Consider the following 20,920-nt stretch of genomic DNA (forward strand, 5'->3'; position numbering starts at 1 on the left):
TTAGTTAAATACCGTTTTACTGTTATTGTTGTATGTTATATATATAAACATTCTGTAACTCTTTGTTAATATAGTTTTTCTATTACATTTCTTTCACAATCTTTGTTACATCTTCTCTGCTTATCTCATTTCTGCTACCAGTTTCTCTGCATTGTCTTTTCTGCTATCACAGTTTGGTTTAAAGAATGGAGAAATTGTTCAGTTTTAAAAATGAAATTAAAATTTAATTGAATCAAATAACAAATAATAAATTGATAAAATTGAGATTAAGATAATAGTTTAAATGAAAAAAAAAATTGTAAAGATAAATAAACATTAAATTTGATTAATAGTCTAATAACAACTACTTTGAATAAAATAATGTATCTATATAATCAGGCCGATTGGTCTTAGTGTCCGGATTCCCATATCCATCACATACATATTTGAAGATATTTTTAGTAGATATAATCAGATTGAACGAATATCACATTAAACCATCAACCTTTCATATTGTTTGGGTTTGTAAATATAATCACAAATTTGTAAATCTAAAATCAAATATGCATTCTGTTTGTTGCAGCACTAAAAATCTTCTCTTCAAACCTTTAAGCAAATTTTTGAAAGAATAATGAGACCATAACATACTTTTACATTCATTTAACACAAAAAATATAAGAATAAAATGATCTTAAAAATGTAAGCTTTTGTATTTTTTTAAGAAAAAAAAATAAATAAGGACAATATCAAATGAATATAAAAAATTTAGGTATACCAAACAATCGTTTTTCTTTATAAAATTCTCACAATCCATCTCGATCATAATAAAAAATATGTCTCGTTAATGAATTCACCTTGTAGAAAATGGATGTTAAAATTTAAGAAGACCTTAAATACATATATCTAGAAGAAAAAGAAATATAGTATAGTGAATACCAGAGAAAAGGAGTGCAAGTGCAAGTAGTAGAAATTGTTTTCATAACTTGGATAGTCTCCCTTTAGTGTACAATATGAATGAAGAGAGATGTTATAATTTAAAATAATTAGTATTTTATTTTCTGGTGCCATATAAAAATTACAAAAAGTGAAAATCATAAAAATAAAATTCAATAGAGTAGTTTAAATTGAAAAAAAAAATCAATTTCCAAAAACAAATAAACATTAAATTTGATGATAATCTTATATCAACTCCTTTAAATAAAATAGCTTACCCAAATAATCTACCAACAACATAGATAACACCAAACAAAAATATAAGATGATGATGATGATATTTTACATTATTATGACACGTGAAAATACGACTTTTTCTACTCCAATGATACACATGAATCCAAAATTACCTAAACATGTGCCAAATAATTATACAAAATAATAATACAAGTTTCTTTTTTCATGTTAGAATTTAGTTCCTTGGAAATTGAATTCTGAAGTGTGATGGAAAAGAATAATGTGCTGTCTTCGGTTATCGTTGTCTGCAGAAGATTCCTCTAGTCTTTCTGAGGCTACAACTCACAATAGAATTAGCTCTTCCAGAACTTTCTCCATTACAGTGAAAAAACTGTTCACTTAAGCACATATACTGAAATTGACAATAGTATGCATGCATTGAGTTTTCATGTTAATTCTTCTTCTCGAGTTCTGATTCTTTGGTTATTGTTGTCTGCAGCTTGTCAAATGCTGCAAAAATAATGTAGACGTGTGTTAATCAAGTTTTGCTTTGCTACAATAATCTTAAACCTTATAATCTGCTCCCTCCAAAACACATGATATCACATCCTACTTAATTCATACAGAGAAATTAAATTAATTTAGAATACAAGAGCGTCTCTGTATGCAAAATTAACTCACATGTCATAACTCTGGGACTCCACGATTGTATGTTCCATATCAAGTTCCCCAAGAAATGAAGGCTTTGAAGTGAATGTTGATAGATGCTGGGCAAGATTTTTGTACCTCTGGGGAAGTTATTTAAGGAATATTATGAGCTGATGTCTTAATGAAATATCAAAATCACAACAAAAATGTCACAATAACCAAAATAAAGTTTTGGACACAAGCAACTGAAAAGGAGAGGATTTACTTTTGGTGTCACTCCAAAAGGCATCTTACCAATGGAGGTATCTTATGTGTACCTGCCAAGGCTTCACCTGATCATGGAGAGACATACTTGATTGAGCCCGGTCACCATACCTGAACCATGGGCTCTGATACCATTTGTAGAGAAGTTCAACACACACGCATTAATCTCCACCTTGGTAAGATATTGTCCGCTTTAGGCCAAGTCCTCACGGATTTGCTTTTGGTACCACTCCAAAAAGCCTCTTACTAATGGATGTATCTTATGTGTATATAAACCATGTGCATTTCTTATTTTATTCGATATAGGACTTTGTTTGTACTCAATATTAGGCAAGGTCAGGTTAGGCAAGGGTTAGGCAGCAACAAAGGTTAGGCAAGTTCATGGCAACGTGGTTAGGCAGCAAAGCGACGAATTGTTCACTCACTGCTTTTTTTCCCTTTCTCATTCTGCAATCATGTCAACCAACCACTATATATACATGCCTCTCATCTCATCTCTTCTCACCATAAACAAATAATCATCATCTCTTGGTGAGATATGGACAATAACGAGGAAATCCTTTCAACACTAACTCCTGCTGCACCTCTTTTGGAAGTTTCACCAATACCACCAATAGAACAAATAATGGTATCAAGAACTCCCTTCTCAATGGCAAGAAAAGTTGGTACTGAGTTCATCCGGACTTTCATTCTTATGTTTGCTGCCACCGCCGCCATTGTCAACCAGAAGACAAACGGCTCCGAGATCCTTATAGGCTGTGCTGCCACCACTGGTCTCGCCGTTATGATCGTCATCCTCGCCACTGGCCACATCTCCAGTGCTCATCTCAACCCTGCTGTCACCTTTTCCTTTGCTGCATTGAAGCACTTTTCCTGAAGGCATGTGCGTACAAACACTTATTTTAGTTAATTATTCTGTAGTAAAAAAACAGGTTCTTCTTAATTGATATATGTGTATCCATGTCTTCAGGAAGGTGCTTCAATTATCCATGTTAGACAAAAATATTACACTGTGTTTTCTGTACCACAATGACAAAAATTATTGTAATACATACATCATTCAAGCTTCACGTCCTCTTACAACTTTACTTACTTACAAACTGATATTCAAAGTAGCAGAAAACTCAGATATTGCTTAATAATCAAGCCTTTAATACCACATATATTCACGAAACATAATGTGTACAAATAAAATAGGATTTCTTCAATCAAATTAAAAAAAGAACGAATCAAAGGATGTGATATAAATAAATAGGGATTCCTTCAATTCAATTTACAAAGGAAAGAATTAAAGGGAAACTTCTTGAAGCTGAAATCATGTTTATAACAACAACAATAATAACTCAAATTCCAAACGTTATCTTATTAAGTGAAGTTGGAAAAATGGATCAAATTGATTATCTTTGTAATACTCTTTAAATCTAAATAAGATCATTCTACCATGTGGAAAACACATTTATGCATGTTAAAAGAAATGTTTCTCATTTTTCCAAAATATAAACATGTATGTATGATCGACTTCAATTAAGCATGAATATGTCAGGATATGGGTATCAAAAAATATCTAAACTGATTTGACAGAACAACCTATTCATTAACCGATTGAAAAACTTTCAAGCAAAACAGAGCAAGTGAGAAATGTAACTTACCTTGAATTCAGGGGAATTTTGTTTTTATTCTCACCTTTAATGTCAGTCCCCAAAGTATACTAAAAGCTTGGTTTTAAGTTTTGACAAAGAAAGTGGATATCAAATTAAATTTTAGGCACAAATTATTGGCCTCAGATGAAAAATCTTCAAATTTTCATGGCGAACAAGAAAAAGCATAAATCATATACCCCAAACCATAACATTAAGCTTTCAAGTAGAAGAAGCTATAAAGTAATATGTTTCCAACAATAGTACTAAAGTAGCAGTTCCTACCTTAGACAATTACAACGATAGTCTCTGATGTTTAAGGAATATATAAGTTGATAGTCTATGTGATGTTTTAATGAAATATCAAAATTACAAGGAAAATGTCACAACAACCAAAACAAAGTTTTGGACAGAAGCGACTGAAAAGGAACAAGGGTTAGGCAAGGTCAGGGTTAGGCAAAAAGCAAGGGTTAGGCAAGGTCATGGTTAGGCAGCAAGCAAGGCAACGTGAGGTTAGGCAGAAAGCAAGGCTTTCCTTACTCATTCTGCAATAAAATCAATCAACCACCATATATACATGATTCTCATCTCATCTCTTCTCAGCATCAAGTTCTTGTTACCATTATTGGTCTATTGGTGGCATTGGTGAAAACAAACCATTCTCATTGGTGGGGTAGGGACAACAACGAGGAAATCCCTTCAACACTTGCCACCCCAAACACTCCTGGTGCACCTCTTTATGGAGGTTTCACCAATGCACCAATAGGACTAACAATGGAAACAACAACTCTCTTCTCAAGAGTGGTAGATGTTTCATTGAGACCTTCATTCTCATGTTGGCCACCATTGCCGCCGTCATTGTCAACCAGAAGACAAACGGCTCTAAGACTCTCATATGCTCATGAGATTTAACAACCTTACAGTAGGATATAGTCATACTTGAGTGTAGAATGCTATATCACCGACAAATTCAACTTCAAAGTTTTTCATTGTTATTGCATAATGTGTTTAGAATAAACTTTTGCGATCATGGGTACATCTGTAGAATATGATGCACCTATTCATTTTAGATGTCTCAAAGGAGGAGCTGGGGTGAGTTTATTTTTTCCATGTGCTGTGTTATTGTTTTCTCTCATGTTTCTGAACCACTTCATATATATGCAAAGGAAGCTTAAATTCATACGAAGCAAGATAACTGCATTTGTCTTTTGTTCTGGATATGTATATGATTTTTAATGAAGTCTTCTTACATTTTAACCATAAGTTTTGTGTATTTTGTATTATTTAATTATTAAATCGTTTTTCTTCATTTTCTGTAGAAAGGACACGTTAATTAAAAAGACATCTTCCTGGGCAAGAGGAACTTCAAGAGATTGTTCAAAGGAAGGTTTGAAGAGAATAATTTTACTACTGCTTTCAGTTTGATCATATATCTAAGGAAAATATCTTTGAAAATGCTTAGGATGGAGACTAATTGACAGGACACCAGGCCAACCGGTCAAATCAAGATGGTTTTAGAAGTGGTATCTAACTTGGAATTGTTTCTTGTTTAGTTTAATTGATTGGACTATCATATATTAACAATTTTTTCTTTTAGAGAATTGAGGTGCAGTAGATCAAAACCATTCACATATTCCACCTAACATCTTAAATTTTAGACTTAGTAATTTGGTTTATATATCTAAGCTTTTTATTCGTTTTAGTGCATCCATGACCAAGTGGTTTAGAATCAATCCTGCAGGTTGCCCTGTTTATTAATGAATAGTTGAATTTCAGCACAAGATATATAGATGAAGTTTTATCCATATACTTCAGAAAGAGCATGTGCATGAGGGATTAGCATTCACTTTTTCTTGACTGAACAATTCAGAGCACCTTGTGATTCCAGTGTTGTTACTTTCAAAGCAACAAATTCTTTCTTTATCATTTTGTTTTTATGTAAATGAGAATTAGAATTTCTAAAACACTTTTTATCTAAATGTAGCCTTAACTCACCAGATTGTTATTTTGCGATGAAGAAACATGTCACAGTTTTTGAAGTTTGGAATTGTAATGTCTGTCACTAACGACATTTTGCCATTCTAAACTTGCACAAAATTGCGTTTCATGTACATTTGCTAAACTTTATTTGTTTTGTTTATTTCTCTTTATCTTTTATTTCTGCATAGATTTTCACTGGTGGTTTAGGAACTTTACTTTAAATTAATGACAATTGGGAAGATCTCACTAGGTTTTCAAGTATAAACTTGATCTCAAGTTGAATATAAACATAAAGAACAATACATAAAAAAGATGATCGATACATATTATCTTAAAATTTTGAGTTTGAAATAATCATTTAATTATGAAATCCTAACCAATATAGCCACCAGTTTTCCTTCCAGCTAAAACATCCATCAATGTAGTTTTTCCAGCACCACTTACACCCATCAAAGCTGTGAGTTATAACTTTTAAGTGACTTACTTGTGGCATATCAACATAGTGCAATATTTGATCAAATGTGATAGAATATGGTTCAAAAGGAAGAACCATTCCTCTATTCTTTCTGAGGCTACAATTCACAATAGAATTAGCTCTTCCAGAACTTTCTGCATGACAGTGAAAAAACTGTTCACTTAAGCACATATACTGAAATTGACAATAGTATGCATGCATTGAGTTTTCATGTTAATTCTTCTTCTCGAGTTCTGATTCTTTGGTTATTGTTGTCTGCAGCTTGTCAAATGCTGCAAAAATAATGTAGACGTGTGTTAATCAAGTTTTGCTTTGCTACAATAATCTTAAACCTTATAATCTGCTCCCTCCAAAACACATGATATCACATCCTACTTAATTCATATAGAGAAATTAAATTAATTTAGAATACAAGAGCGTCTCTGTATGCAAAATTAACTCACACATGTCATAACTCTGGGACTCCACGTATGTTCCATATCAAGTTCCCCAAGAAATGAAGGCTTTGATTTGAAGTGAATGTTGATAGATGCTGGGCAAGATTTATGTACCTCTGGGGAAGTTATTTAAGGAATATTATGAGCTGATGTCTTAATGAAATATCAAAATTAAAACGAAAATGTCACAACAACCAAAATAAAGTTTTGGACACACAAAAGTAATATAGACGTGTTAATCAAGTTTTTCTTTGCTACAAGAATCTTAAACACACAAATGTGAAACTACTCACAGTTTAGGTAAGTGAGAGAGCCAAAGTGTACATAATGTCGAAGAGGAAGATAAATCCAATGAATGCCCGAATTCCTATCCAGTACCAGATGCATGTTGAAGAACCCACGTACGGGACTCCAGAATTTGAATTCCCAAAGTCTTATTTGAATTTGGGGTGAACTGTGATTGCAAAGCAAACATATTAGGCTTATTCGTTTTTTAACATATATATAACGACTAAAAAAGGTGAATGGGATAATATGTGTCTTTGATTCAAACAGTTATAAATAACATAAAAACATTACATGAGAAAAAACAGTTATAAACTGCAACATTAAATTAATCTTCAATGCGATTGGGCAGATATTAAAGAATTGGATGCTTAGTTCAACATTTGTTATCATATTTCACAATGGAAATATATGTATGTCGTATTTTATTTCTGTCGCACACACCCATCACCATGCTCACACATATTATCCAAATTGTGACCATTAATTTAATATAAAATTTAAAATATATCAACTGTCTAATGGTCATATGATATCATTTAGAAGAAATTTCTTGGCCGTATCGGTGTCTTCAACCACAAGCTGCAAAGCACGTTTTATAGTAAGCCAGTTGCTTTTTGACTCCTACAAGAATCACAGGCACAATAAGAGTTAATTATTAAATGACAAATACATAACCCATTTGAACTTGCAACTAAACACCTAGAGTATTGTACCTGCTTTTTAAATAATCCAGCTTTCTCTAAATTGTTTAGCATTGCTACGTGCTCAAATCAATAGCTATGAAATAGCTCTCTCCAATGAATGAGAAGTTTACAAATATACATTAAAACTAAGTACTTCAAAAAATAAAATATGCTAGTGTATTGTACAAAAAGCAAATGGGAATAACATTATAGGTTAGGGATTCCCATTAATCTACAAACGTAACAAAATGAAGAAAAAAAAAATGGGACAAGGTATCAATGAAGCATGAAGCTTGCCTGAGGTAATCGAAGTGCTTCTTTGGCAACCCAGAATTAGTAATAGAAAATAGGATTAGAAGGCGTAAGACTGTTGTCAAAGCTCCTGCTTATGGATCAGTTCTTCAATGTAATCAAAGCATCTGCATAGGTGATGACCAAAGTTTCATATTATAAAAACATTTAGTTAGGTGCATGCATCTGTGAACTGTAATGCCTCAATAGCAATCAATTGCAGGCACTGACCCAGCTAACAATACCATACAATTAGTTTTGGCAAATCAAGTTTATTCTAAGTTTATTCCATGTAATTCAAAATTCATCCATGAACTTCATTTATCTCAGATGCTGTAAATTACCAGCAAATAAAGCTGAATTGTCTATTACAACCTAAACTATACTATTGCTTTATGCAGATATAGCCAATTTTAAGTCTTAATAAACAAATTTCTATTAGCAGTCAGTTATTAGTCAAAGATACTTGATGCACTATATTCTTGTTTACAAGGAAAACAGAGTATCCCAAGGTCATGTCTTCGATGGTAGACTGCCCAAATTGCATCTCAGTTTTTATTCTCACGTTTAATGTCAGTCCACAGAGTATACTAAAAGCTTGGTTTTAAGTTTTGACAAAGAAAGTTGATATCAAATTAAATTTTAGGGGTTTAAACCCTTCGTTGGTCCTCAAGTTTGTATGAAAATCTCAGTTGGGTCCTCAAGTTTTTTTCTGTCTCAATTGGGTCATATTTTTTGTAAAAGTGAGCACATTTTGCCATAACCGTTAAGTGTTGTGAAACGGCGTTAAAATGGTGTGAGCTGGAGCACAGAGAATGTGGTGATGTGTTTAGGGTTTCTTACGTGGACTGTTTTGTTTAAAATAATAGTGGTGATGTGGCATAACCCTTTGGCTCTCCTCTGTTCATCCTCAGCAGAAGTTGTGTCATTGTCACAGTTATCAAAATCAAAACTTCTCTTAGAGCCCGAGTACTTCCTACAAGAGCTACTTCTGCTGAGCCTCCCACACTGGATCAGAATTGCATCCACCTCCTCTTTAGTGCAGCTTGAAGTCCTCACTCCCACACCAATGTTCGGAGTGGAAGGCGCAATCTTGATATTAGCGATAGATTCTTCATTGGTGGAAGCCCCATCACCTTTTTGTGGTGCTGGTGACTGAGCAATGAAAGGTAGGGATTTGGAGGCTGTTGTTCTTTCCCTGTCATCGTGGCTCTTCCTGTGTTTGATGATGAATACCTCTTTCCTGACTTCACCTTCATGTTGTGGTGGTGATTCTGGGTCTTGTTTCTCTTGCAGTGTGTTCTTCTTGAGAAAGAAAAGGGAAAAAAATTCAAATTTTGGGTTTAGGGTTTATACTGTTAGTATTAGCTTTAACAACAGGGGAGAAAGAAAAGGGAAAAAAATTCAAATTTTGGGTGACCCAGATGACCCCACTGAGACAAAACCTTCAATTTGTTAACTTTTTTCTGAAATAACTAAATAATTTGCAAAAAAAAATTGGATCTTGGGTGCAGATGCCAGATGGGTATCTCCAAGGTAACATGTTGTGTTTGTCTTTCTCTCTCTCAGGATTCAAATTCGCATGATAACGGCTAAATTTGTTTGACTAAAGAAACACCGTAAAGGATTATGCCACGTTACCACTATTATTTTAAACAAAACAGTCCACGTAAGAAACCCTAAACACATCACCACATTCTCTGTGCTCCAGCTCACACCATTTTAACGCCGTTTCACAACACTTAACGGTTATGGCAAAATGTGCTCACTTTTACAAAAAATATGACCCAATTGAGACAGAAAAAAACTTGAGGACCCAACTGAGATTTTCATACAAACTTGAGGACCAACGAAGGGTTTAAACCAATTTTAGGCATAAATTGTTGGCCTCAGATGAAAAATCTTCAAATTTTCATGGCGAACAAGAAAAAGCATAAATTATATACCCCAAACCATAAGATAGAAGCTTTCAAGTAGAAGAAGCTATAAAGTATATAGTACTAAAGTAGCAGTTCCTACCTTAGACAATTACAACGATAGTCTCTTATGTTTAAGGAATATTATAAGTAGATAGTCTCTGTATGTTTTTATATAGAAAGTTTTGGACACAAGCGACTGAAAAGAAGCAAGGGTTGGGGAAGGGCAGGTCAGGAAAAACAAGGGTTAGGTTAGGCGAAAAGCAATCAAATCAATCAACCACTATATAGGACCATAGAAGATGGAGCCTTACCACCCTGTCTCATGCTTTTTGCCTCTGCCTCCTCCTGTCCCTATGGTAAAAAAGGTTGGTGCTGAGTTCATCGGAACTTTCATTCTAGCAACTGTCACTGCCATCTTTAGTTATATCTCTCCAGCTCGTCTCAATCTCATGTTAGTTTCTCACTGGAGTCCCCACCCTATTTATATATCTGAAGCTGTTTATGGTTAATTTGTATATTATTACGATACATCAATCAAAATTACAAAATTTATAAATCATAAAAAAAAATGATAAAAAGTGAAGCAAATTAAATTAACTTATTTTTACTTGATAACAAAATTAGTTCACTTTGATAATCCTACATTTTTTATTTTAATTGAATGATATTAAATATTATAAGGTCAAAAAACATGTTTTATAATTTTTAGACGCTACAAAATTCCTGACATTGTAAATTATTATAAATTTGTTCAAGAAAGTGAATTAAAAAGAAAAAATAAATAAATGGAATTTACAATTCTTTCTTGTATTGAATCAATTAACCGTTTAAAATCTCACTTTGATTTAGAAAAATTTATTGATATCCGTCAACGGTCAACGGATATGAGCACATCCATAACCTAAAAATAATAAAGAAAAACATAACGGATGTGACACATAATAATATAAAAGTATTATAATAATTAATTAAATAATAATATATAAATTAAATTAATAATAATTATTTTACTAAATAAAATAAAACCAATTTATTTATAATTATGTAATAAATTTTTAAAAAGTTTAAATAATATTTATATATTAATTTAAAATATAATAAATTAAATAAATTGGAAAAAAAAAACTTTCGAATGTGGTCACATACTGTGACATTCTCAAATATATAACAATTTATATAAAAAAAAGACTGTCATCATTCCAATAAAGAGAATAGTAGTTTCGTAGTTGACATTATAATCATCCACGTAAAGGACAGAACTTAAAACTTTAATAGTTTAGAATATTTTAAAATAACACCAACTTAAATTTAGAAATCCTAAAAAAGACTATATTGCAACATCAACATCCTTTAACTCTTGCTCCAAGGGAACCTCCTCAACAACATCTGCTCCCATCCAAGTGGATATCATCGCAAGGAAAACATACAAAAGCAGCACACAACACACAAGCAAGGGTGAGCGAGATAAATAAGTAATAAACATATAGTACAATCCTGAACAATTTATTATTTGTATATCACTCTGTTTTCTTGGAAAATGGTGCATCTAAGCATGTGCAATAGGAGAAATGGGACAAGAGAAACGTGCAAATAATATCATAGGACTACTTACATGTTAAAGGTATATCAGTATAAAAGAAACAATTGTCTAAAAAGGAAAAGAAACAAATGCAAATAATATCATCTTGTAATAGCTGATAGCAAGAGGAGATTGATTCCAATCTTCTATATATACCTCTCATGTCTTCTCAACTCATACCATTAATTCTCTTTTCATCGTGGTGAAATATGTATAATAACGAAAGCATTCCTTCAATACCTGCCACCTCAGGCATTTCTGCTGCCACCTCAGGCACTTCTGGTGCACTTCTTTCTAGAAGTTTCACCAATGCCAACAATACAACAAATAATACTAATAAGAATTTCCTTCCCAAGTGTTGTAGATGCTTGACTTTGGATGATAGGACCATAGAAGATGGAGCCTTACCATCCGTCTCATGCTCTTTGTCATTGTCTCCTCTTGTGCCTTTGGCAAGAAAGGTCGGTGCTGAGTTCATCGGGACCTTTATTCTTATGTTCGTCGCCACTGCGGCTGCCATTGTCAACGAGAAGACAAACGGCTCTGAGACTCTCCTAGGTTGTGCTGCCACTACTGGTCTTGCTGTTATGATCCTCATCTTTGCCATAGGCCACATCTCCGGTGCTCACTTCAATCCTGCTGTCACCCTTTCCTTTGCTACATTGAAACACTTCCCTGGAAACATGTGTGTACAAATTATTATTTTAGTTAACTAATCTATGCTACCAAAAAAACAAGTTCTTTATATGATCATTAAACTGCAGGTGCCTATGTATATTGGTGCACAAATTTTGGCATCGATTTGTGCCGCATTTGCTCTGAAATGGGTTTATCACCCTTTCATGAGTGGTGGAGTCACAGTTCCTTCAGGAGGATACGTCTCATCTTTTGCTTTGGAATTCATTATTGCCTTTAATTTAATGTTCGTTGTCACTGCAGTAACCACCAACACCAGAGCTGTGAGTATATTTTTCTCCTCTCATTACATCCTTCGGATGTGATTTATTTTATGTTCCACGTTTGATGATGTTTTATTGATGACTGAGGATCTGATTTGTTTTAGAAGAAGAAATAGAAAGTATTTTCTGTGTCTCATAAACTTTTAAACATGCACATAAACTAACAAAACTGAATTGAATTTTAATCTACAGAAGATTATATATATTAATCTAAAGTTGGTTATAAGTTAAATTTATGCATGTAAAAAGAATTTTATGGAAATTGATTCGATAGATAATTTCAAATATCACACTGTGCATGAAAATTGAAGGCAAATGCGAGGGGTGCTGCGAGAAATCCAGAAAATATTATTATTATTGTAAGAGTGAAAGGAAGATAGATGTTAGCTATTGTGTGGCACATAAAAGTTGTTTATATGTGAAGCTGTATATAATAAATTTATGGTTAATTTGCACTGAGATTATTATGCTTAGTCTGCGTTTTAAGCATTTGACATCTTGCTGATTTGCGTCACAGAATTAGATTTTCCTACTTTGAACATAAAAACACCAAACATCACCACCCTTATTTAAAATCTAGCATAGAAACTTACAATTAGCGGGAATAAATCAAACTTAATACTAATTAACAGTTTCTGCAAAAAAAAACATACACCTATTTTAGCAAATAAAAGGGTGTGTATTTGTGTATATATATATATATATATATATATATATATATATATATATATATATATATATATATATATATATATATATATATATATATATATATGGATTTCATTCATATGTGATATTTAAGTCTGAGTATGATATATTTGCAGGTGGGAGAACTTGCAGGAATCGCGGTGGGAGGCACCGTGATGCTCAATATAATGATAGCAGGGTATGCCACCGTTATGTCTCTGCAAACTACCGTACCTTAAAAAAAGCAACAAAATCTAATAAACAAAACAAATTTACTAAATTGATTGCTTGTATGTACGTGTTACTGTACAACATATATTTACAAAATTAAAATTAGTACATGAACTTGTCATTCATGATACTTTTTTTCTAAGTTTTACTAATTGGACACATTAAATTGATTTTTTATAATATTAAAAACTAAATAAAAATGAGAATTTTAAGCAACTTAATAACTTGTTTTTGAACATTCCATCAACAAACTTGTGAAAACAAATAGTTCCTTTTTATATAATAAATTGAACCAATTATAAAATTCTAACAATTTAACCATCACACATAATTTTTATTAGAGAAAGATCGGGAGAGAAAAGGTAAGAGAAATTTAATACAAATTTTTTTCATTTGTTTTTGAAAAAGAGAGGGTTTTGGTCTTTTTAGAACTGTTTAAGTGCAAGATCATATTTCTTTTTAGTAAGTCTTCATGTTAAATAGGGTACAAGATCTCATTCAAGTTTTGATGAATTTCTTTTTTATTTAATAGTATAATTGAATTTAAGATTTAATTAATTGAAATTTTGTAAGTCATACAACAAATTATCTTAATGAAGTAGAATTTAAAATGTAATATATTTTTTGTTATGATTTTTATTTTACATTTCAAAAGTGATGTTTAAAAACTAATAGTTACTGGTCCATTTCTGAAATACAACTCTATCGTTAATGAGTTCCAAGCATGTTAGTAGTTTTCTAAAAACTATGTTTTTTTAATATTTTTTAAAATTATAAAATAAATTGCAATACAAATTAGCTCACCTGTCTCTCATTTTGCTTTAATTTCGGTTATTTTTGAAGAAAGTTGAAGTAAGAATGATGCAAAATGAATTTTAGAAATATATTTATTATTGTATTATGGCAATTTCAGCCACTTAAATCTTATGTTGAACGAGTCTCTTCTTTTTCATGTTTTAGAAACGAAAGTAATTTTTTATAATTATTTTCTGAAGAAGACATTCGGCCCTATTCTTATATGTTAAAAACAAAGGTGTTTTCATTCCATTGCTTATTGTTAAACACTTTTTTAATAAAAAATTCTTAACGGTCTCAAAAGCTACTTTTTACCAAATCATAAAAACAAAGTAGAGTAGTTTAAAAACAGTGGAATTTGTTTAAATATGCTTAACTTTGAATTGCAGACCAGTATCAGGAGCCTCAATGAATCCAGTAAGAACATTAGGTCCTGCAATAGCCGCAAAGAACTACAAAGCAATATGGATTTATTTGGTAGCTTCCGTGTTTGGAGCTTTAGCCGGTGCATGTACCTACACTGTAGTGAAGCTGTCCAAAGAAGATGATGCCAAAGAAAAAACTTCAATCAGTTTCAGAGAGTGACTTAAGAAGGCTTAATGTATTTTGGCAATTCATGTTTAAGTAAATAAAATCTTGAAGATGTGTTCAATTTTATGGTAAAAAACATAGGAGAAGAATGTTTAAAAATATATGTTTTATGAATCTAAATGGAAAAGGTTGTTTCTGAAGAGAGGTTAGAGATTTCATATGAAAAAGTTACACAGTTTGATCAATGTAACTAGGTCCACCTAATGGCAAGAGTTTGTGTTTGAGTGAGATAAAGGTAATCAAGATAACTGAAAGTAATGTGTAAATATGTTAAAATGAATTGCACATCAAAAAAGAAAAAAAGTAAACATAATGCTTGAAAAGACGAGCAATTAACCATCATAAATATAAATAACAGAAACAAAAAAAAAATGAGCAATTAACATAATCCTTCGCCGTTTCTTTCGGTTTCTTCGTTGTCTCCTCCTTTTCACGATGAACTACATCTTCTCGACGACCAAACTCTTCGTGATTCTTTATAGCCTCATGAGCCAACGTCTTCAATCGGTTGAATGAAACCTGAAATTCTGACTTCGTATTTTCTACGGCAATGCGCGCTTGACGCTCTCGATCGAGCTCTGCAAGAACCTTTTGAAACTTCCCACATGCTCTGATAGGCTTTCCGGACTCTTCACTTGCTTGTCCAAGCATTCAGATTTCTCAACCGATTGAACGTTAGTGAGGCCGAATGCTTGAATACTTGAAGCCAAGGATGACCAAGCGGTAGAGGCCGAGTGACCGAACGTCGAACGTCAGTGAGATCGAGTGGCCGAACGTCAGTGAGGCCGAATGGCCGAATGTTTGAGGCAACGGGTGGCCGAGCAGTAGAGGCCGAGTGGCCGAATGTTGGAACGCATGAGGCAACGGGTGGACGAGCATTAGAGGCCTAGTGGCCGAACGTCAGTGATGCCGAATGGCCGAATGCTGAAACGCTTGTGGCCATGGATGGTCCGAACGGTGGAGGCCGAGTGACCGAACGTCAGCGAGGCCGATTGGCCGAATGATGGAATCACGTGGCCATGGATGGCCGAACGTTGGAGGCCGAGTGACCGAACGTCAGTGAGGCCGATTGGCCGAATGACTAAATGCTTGTTGCCATGGACGGTCGAGCGGTTGAGGTCGAAGGACCAAAAACCTGCGAGGTTGAACACTGGAAGCCATGGATGGCCAAGCGTGAGGCCGAATGCTTGAATACTTGAAGCCAAGCATGACCGAGCGGTTGAGGTGGAGGGACCAAAAACACTTGATGGCGAACGGCCAAATTCTGGAAAGCTTGAGGCCGCAAAAGGCCGAACGGTTGAAATTTTGAACGTGAGGCTATGCATGGCCGAGCGGTAGAGGCTGAGTGGCCGAAAACATGTGATTTTATTTTATTTTTTTTTTGTTTTATGGCTTGGCCCAATTTCTCTTCTTTTTTTTATTAGCCGAAAGGCCTAAGCCCAAATGGAACGGGGTGTGGATGGGAAATGCACCTCCACATGAAGGAAGCAAACCACATCAGGCCCAAGGTCACTTAAATCCAATCGAAAACCCTTTAGGGATTTCCCCAACTTCATTTCATTTTTCAGAGATCTCTTCTTCTTCAGCATGGGACCAAAGGAGGCTGGGGTTTCTTCATCATCCACGGCGGCTCCATAGCCAGCGCCGCCGCACAGCTCTTTGGCCAGCCGGGAAGGTTGTCGGCGACGTCGCCTGTGCTGAAAGCACCACCACTCATCGTGGCGTCCTTCCCTGTGTGCGCATAAACTCCGCCACCGCGAAGTATAGACAGCGACACCGCTGCTCGCACCTCCACCATTCTCTGCTGCCAAGGTCATCGCCGGTTGCGCGCCAGCTGCTGCTGTCACCAAGTCGGGGTCGAGGTATCCGTCGAGCTCTCCCCACCACCATCGCATGGCCGCCACTGTCGAACTTGTGTTTGGGTGCTGGAAATTGGTTTCTGTTAAGTTCAATGGGGTGAGGATGACCAAGGGTTCTTTCGGTGTTGACAGAGAATGGAGAGGGATAGGGCGGAGGCTATCCGGTGAGGAGTGGGTTTTCCCTGTGAGAGTTTGGCTTGGGGATTGAAAAATGGTAAGAATGGGCGATAATGGTTGGGGTTTCTGCAGAGAGTTTGAGATCAGTGATGGCTGGGGAGGTGAAGTGAAAGTTGGGTCGTGGCTTGTGGCAGTGGGTGAATATGGGTGATGGTTGATGATTCGGGGAGGGGACTCAAGGAGTCTGAGGTTAGGCCGTGGTATCAAGTGTTGGAGATGAAAATGATGAAGAAGAAGGTATTGTGATGGGCTGTTGGAGGTGATCACGGGTGAAATGGAAGTGTAGTTGGGATGGTTACGGGTGAGGGGCTGAGGAATTTCCCCCCTCTTCTGTGAGGTCTGCACCCATTAAATTGGCAGAAGGAGGTAAGTGTCAGCAGCTTTCATTGGAGCTCGTCTGTCGGCAGCTTTTATTGGAGGATTGTGGGAATTGGTGGAAGAATTTGGTAGGCAGACAGATAATTGGAGGGTTGGTGAAGTGGGAAACATTAGTGGAAGTTTGTTAAATGGGAATCATTAGTGGAAGATCGTGGGAATCATCACTGGGCCCTAGACAAGGGGAGCGACCAAGACGAGAGGGGAATGATCAGGACGAGCGGTAGGAAGTGATGAGGGGAAATTACCTGGACGAGCGGTAGAAAAGGAGGGTCGTCAAGACGAACGGTAAATGAGGACGAGCGACCGAACGTTATTGAGGTCGAACACTGTGAAATCAAACCTAGGCCGAACGCTCAACATCGAACGCTAATCATTACTAATAAACCAAAACCGAACGTTCAACAGAGAATTAACAACTTCAAGACCGAACGTTCACTAACAAATAATATGACCGAACGCTAACAATACGAACAGATATCACGTTGACAAATATTAGAGAACGAACGGTTGTGGATGGTAGATGACGAACGGTCGCGCAGGTGGAGGAGCCGAACGGTCGTATAGATATGGAGAAGAGAAGCGCACGGTAGAGGACCGTTGGATCTGAACGTGAGAGAACTGCTTGAACCGAACGGTCTTCGATATTGGTCAATAAAAACGAACGGTTGAGCAAAGGGTAGGAGCCGAACGGCGTAGGATAGAGGACGAACGTTTTTTTTTTTTTATTTGTTATTATTAATTTTTTTTTTAAATATTTTTTTTTATTTTTTATTTTACACTCGTGATGAAAATAAAATAAATCTATTAGTCAATCCGGACGAAATTGGGTGTTGACCGTTGTAAGGAGAAAACATTTTCAAATTGTTCAATCGAACAAATTTCAAACCAATTATCATTTTCTATTTTGCCCTTACATCGTTTTAAAAAAATTAACATGGCACGTGTCGATGCTCTTTTCTTCCTAAAATGAAAGAATAGGGATGATGATATAATAATGGAGGATTTGATCACCAGGTTAATGTGGTGTTCTTGTGCTTATAGTGTGGGGGCACGCCATGGAAGCAAGGAACCCCAGTAGCCCGAACCCAATCAAGTCCATGAAAGAACTTGGAAGGTGAGAACAAACGTGCAGCTTTCGAATTGAGGTTCAAAATCCCATTCCAATTCACACGTTTGGATTTGTCTGAACCAGGGCCAGTGTTGTGATACTCCGCATAAAAGCAAGTATCCATACCAGTAGGTCCATCTAATGTTTCCCATGCCAAATATCCTTCACCTTGAATCAAGTCATCGATGTACGTATCCATGAAAATGGTTCTGGAGTATGTCTTCCATGGACGAGCTAGGTAAGCTTTGTTAACAAATCTTACTGGGTAAAAATCAGGGTCAGCCACAATGGAACCTCCTTGGATCACTATTGCAGACGGTTGTTCTTTCTCTTTTCTACCTTGTGCAGTCACAATGCATTGTTGATTTTCCATTGGCTTTCGGATCACGAAAGTGCAATTCTGGAAAACAGCAAGTGCATTTCCGAACACAAAGTCGATGGTACCAGAAATGGTGCAATCCCTGTAATACTGACGCAGGGCGTGTACGTAAAGTGTGTCTTGATACCCATCCATTGAACAATTGTAGAACACAGACTTGTCTGCTTGAACTCTCAATGCCACTGCCTGATGCTTCTCGGCTCCAGCAGAGTTCTCAAATCCCATGTTCATGCCCACAAAGTTATCTCCTTGAATAGCTGCACGAATATCGGTTATATTTTTATGATTTGACCCTTAAAAAACATTTTTCAATTGGATTGGGTTTATAATTTTATGATTTTATCCTTAAAAAACACGAAAGAAGACATACCGACTGTGGCAGTTTTATAGGTGGTGACTCCATCTATGTAGTTTTTGTTGCCTGTTATTCTTGTCTTTTTGCCACCGTCACCAATGAAAACCACATGAGTCATATTCTTTTTAACTTCGACATACTCTTGGTAGATGCCCTCCTTGATGTAGATCACAAATGGCGTTTTATTTTTCTTGGGTACTTTGTTCAGTGCTTCGTTGATGGTTTTGAAATCTCCACTGCCATCTTTGGCTACCGTCACATTAGGCTTGCGATTTAATATCAGAGTTTCATTTAGTCCTCCATTATTAACCGATGAGGGTGAATCAGAATCTTGAAAGAGGCGACGTCCCAATAATTTTGTGGCATTCAAATTTGTGAAAGTATCAGACAATGCTGATATGATGGCAAGACCATTGCTAGTCATATGCATGCCTGTCGTTAATAAATCCTGCATCTTTTTACCAGCATCGCTGGTGGTGTTCTCAAACTCATCCAAGCAAGTGTCTTGGTATGTAAGTGCACCACTCAGCCAAACTTTTAAGTTCATGAGGATTTTATCAACACTCATCAGGTTAAACTCGCTCATTCCAATAAATGACCTTTCTAACTCCGAAACCGAAAGATCCATGAGTTGTCTGCATGTTTCGAGTGCCATCTTGGCTCTGGGCTCCTTCTCAATGTCATGCAAGATATTCATTTCTTCGAATTTATCAGTAATTTTTTCAATGGTGATATTGAAAGCAAGTTTGATAAGTTCGTATGGATTTGTTGTTGTGCTGTCTCCGACACCTGCCATGAGATTTTCCTCACATTCTTCCTTGTAATTCGTGGGATTACAAAGGGTTTGGACGGCTTTTACAGAGGCAGTAACATGTTCCTTTTTGTTATTAACATTATCACCATTTCCATTTGAACCATTGAGGTTGATATCAAATACGATAGCCCCAACTACGGCCACCAAGAACAAGGTTGAAACACCAATGATGATCCTCTTTCCCTTATCAACATTTCTCTCCGACATTTCAAGTATGTAAAGCTCCTGTATCATACATGGATTTAGTGTAAAGTTAGTGAACGTGACAAAATTAATAAAAATAAACATGACATTTCATAAACATGTTTTTTGAATTCTAAACATGATCTTGTTTTATTTTGACCCTCGTCTTTTATCGCTAGCGCACGACATGCATGCAACTAGTGTTAGCAATTAACAACAATGTTTTTCTTTTCTTTTTAATTTTATTAGCACAATTCACAACAATGTGTTATCTGTTTGCATATATATTGTCATCATCATCAATAAGGACAATTTCAGAAATTCTAAAGATTCAAACAAATAAACAAATTTTTCTTCAGAAAGATTCAAAATCAAATAAAGTCATGTAGGCATATAATATTTCATAGAATGAATAATAAATAATGTGTATGTTTATTTACGTACTCTGTGAAACAAGAACCTTACTGATGAAAAGTGGAGAGAAATGAGATCCCTATTCTCTATCTAGAACATGTTTTCTTTCATATGTTGAGATGGTGGAGAATTATTATATACCCAAAAATTGGTACTTAACTCCTAATTAAGGTGAATCATTCTAATGCCATTCGTGTTTACCAAATAATTGTCTTTTCTAAAATTAGAGAAACGGATAAAAATCACATACTTGTCTTTTCTAAAATAAGAGAGGACAGAAAAAAACACACTAAATTGAGTATATATAATTGATATTAGTACAATTAGTGTTTAGTTTGAAGGCCAAATAATTGCCTTTTATAAAATAAGAGGAACACACATAATATATATATATATATATATATATATATATATATATATATATATATATATATATATATATATATATATATATAAATTTAGGAGGAAAAAAAAAGGTGTATTGGAGATGTTTTGTTGCACACAAATTTCTACAAGTTAAAACATGTTTCACATCTATAACGTCAAACTAATTTAGTTATTAACTTGTGTTGGCAAGGAACTGTCACGATTTTTTATTGAATATAACTTATATTCCAGGTAGTATAAATATTAGATAAAA

General features: G+C 35.0%; 2 protein-coding genes and 1 long non-coding RNA gene across 6 annotated transcripts; 1 reads left to right on the plus strand and 2 right to left on the minus strand.

Annotated features, from left to right (window-relative positions):
• Positions 1-2,599: 2,599 nt before the first annotated feature.
• On the plus strand, positions 2,600-14,607 carry LOC124838436 (aquaporin NIP6-1-like). Its single transcript, XM_088093523.1, has 6 exons — positions 2,600-2,899; positions 4,173-4,476; positions 11,684-12,039; positions 12,115-12,309; positions 13,134-13,195; positions 14,412-14,607. The coding sequence occupies exons 1-6, from the start codon at positions 2,600-2,602 to the stop codon at positions 14,605-14,607; spliced, it is 1,413 nt and encodes a 470-aa protein (XP_087949649.1).
• LOC124821222 (uncharacterized) lies at positions 5,926-10,239 on the minus strand. 4 transcript variants are annotated; one of them, XR_015780239.1, is made up of 6 exons: positions 10,083-10,239; positions 8,696-9,154; positions 7,592-7,980; positions 6,884-7,499; positions 6,597-6,706; positions 5,926-6,425 (listed from the first exon to the last, which is right to left on the minus strand). It is a non-coding gene; the product is annotated as an uncharacterized LOC124821222 (long non-coding RNA). The 4 variants fall into 4 exon arrangements; XR_015780238.1 differs by having other exon boundaries at positions 8,696-9,157; positions 10,083-10,238; XR_015780237.1 differs by lacking the exon at positions 8,696-9,154 and having other exon boundaries at positions 6,884-7,044; positions 7,859-7,980; positions 10,083-10,236.
• Positions 14,608-17,888: 3,281 nt separating the features above from the next.
• On the minus strand, positions 17,889-20,362 carry LOC124837115 (pectinesterase-like). The gene is made up of 3 exons (XM_088093272.1): positions 20,311-20,362; positions 18,885-19,908; positions 17,889-18,771 (listed from the first exon to the last, which is right to left on the minus strand). Exons 2-3 carry the CDS (start codon positions 19,888-19,890, stop codon positions 18,035-18,037), a joined length of 1,743 nt encoding a protein of 580 aa, XP_087949398.1. The 5' UTR covers positions 19,891-19,908; positions 20,311-20,362; the 3' UTR covers positions 17,889-18,034.
• Positions 20,363-20,920: the final 558 nt, after the last annotated feature.

The sequence above is a fragment of the Vigna umbellata genome, chromosome 6, assembly GCF_029865625.1.
Source record: "Vigna umbellata cultivar VRB3 chromosome 6, Vumbellata_1.0, whole genome shotgun sequence".
Lineage (NCBI taxonomy): Eukaryota > Viridiplantae > Streptophyta > Magnoliopsida > Fabales > Fabaceae > Vigna > Vigna umbellata.

Bases quoted from the DNA above. Each gene is read 5' to 3' on its own strand.
- LOC124838436 (XM_088093523.1), top strand. From the start codon at position 2,600: ATGGACAATAACGAGGAAATCCTTTCAACACTAACTCCTGCTGCACCT. The intron at 4,477-11,683 runs AAACAACAACTC...CAACAAATAATA, and splicing joins ACCAATAGGACTAACAATGG to CTAATAAGAATTTCCTTCCC. The intron at 13,196-14,411 runs GTATGCCACCGT...TTTGAATTGCAG, and splicing joins CTCAATATAATGATAGCAGG to ACCAGTATCAGGAGCCTCAA.
- LOC124837115 (XM_088093272.1), bottom strand. From the start codon at position 19,890: ATGTCGGAGAGAAATGTTGATAAGGGAAAGAGGATCATCATTGGTGTT. The intron at 18,772-18,884 runs GTATGTCTTCTT...ATATTCGTGCAG, and splicing joins CTATAAAACTGCCACAGTCG to CTATTCAAGGAGATAACTTT.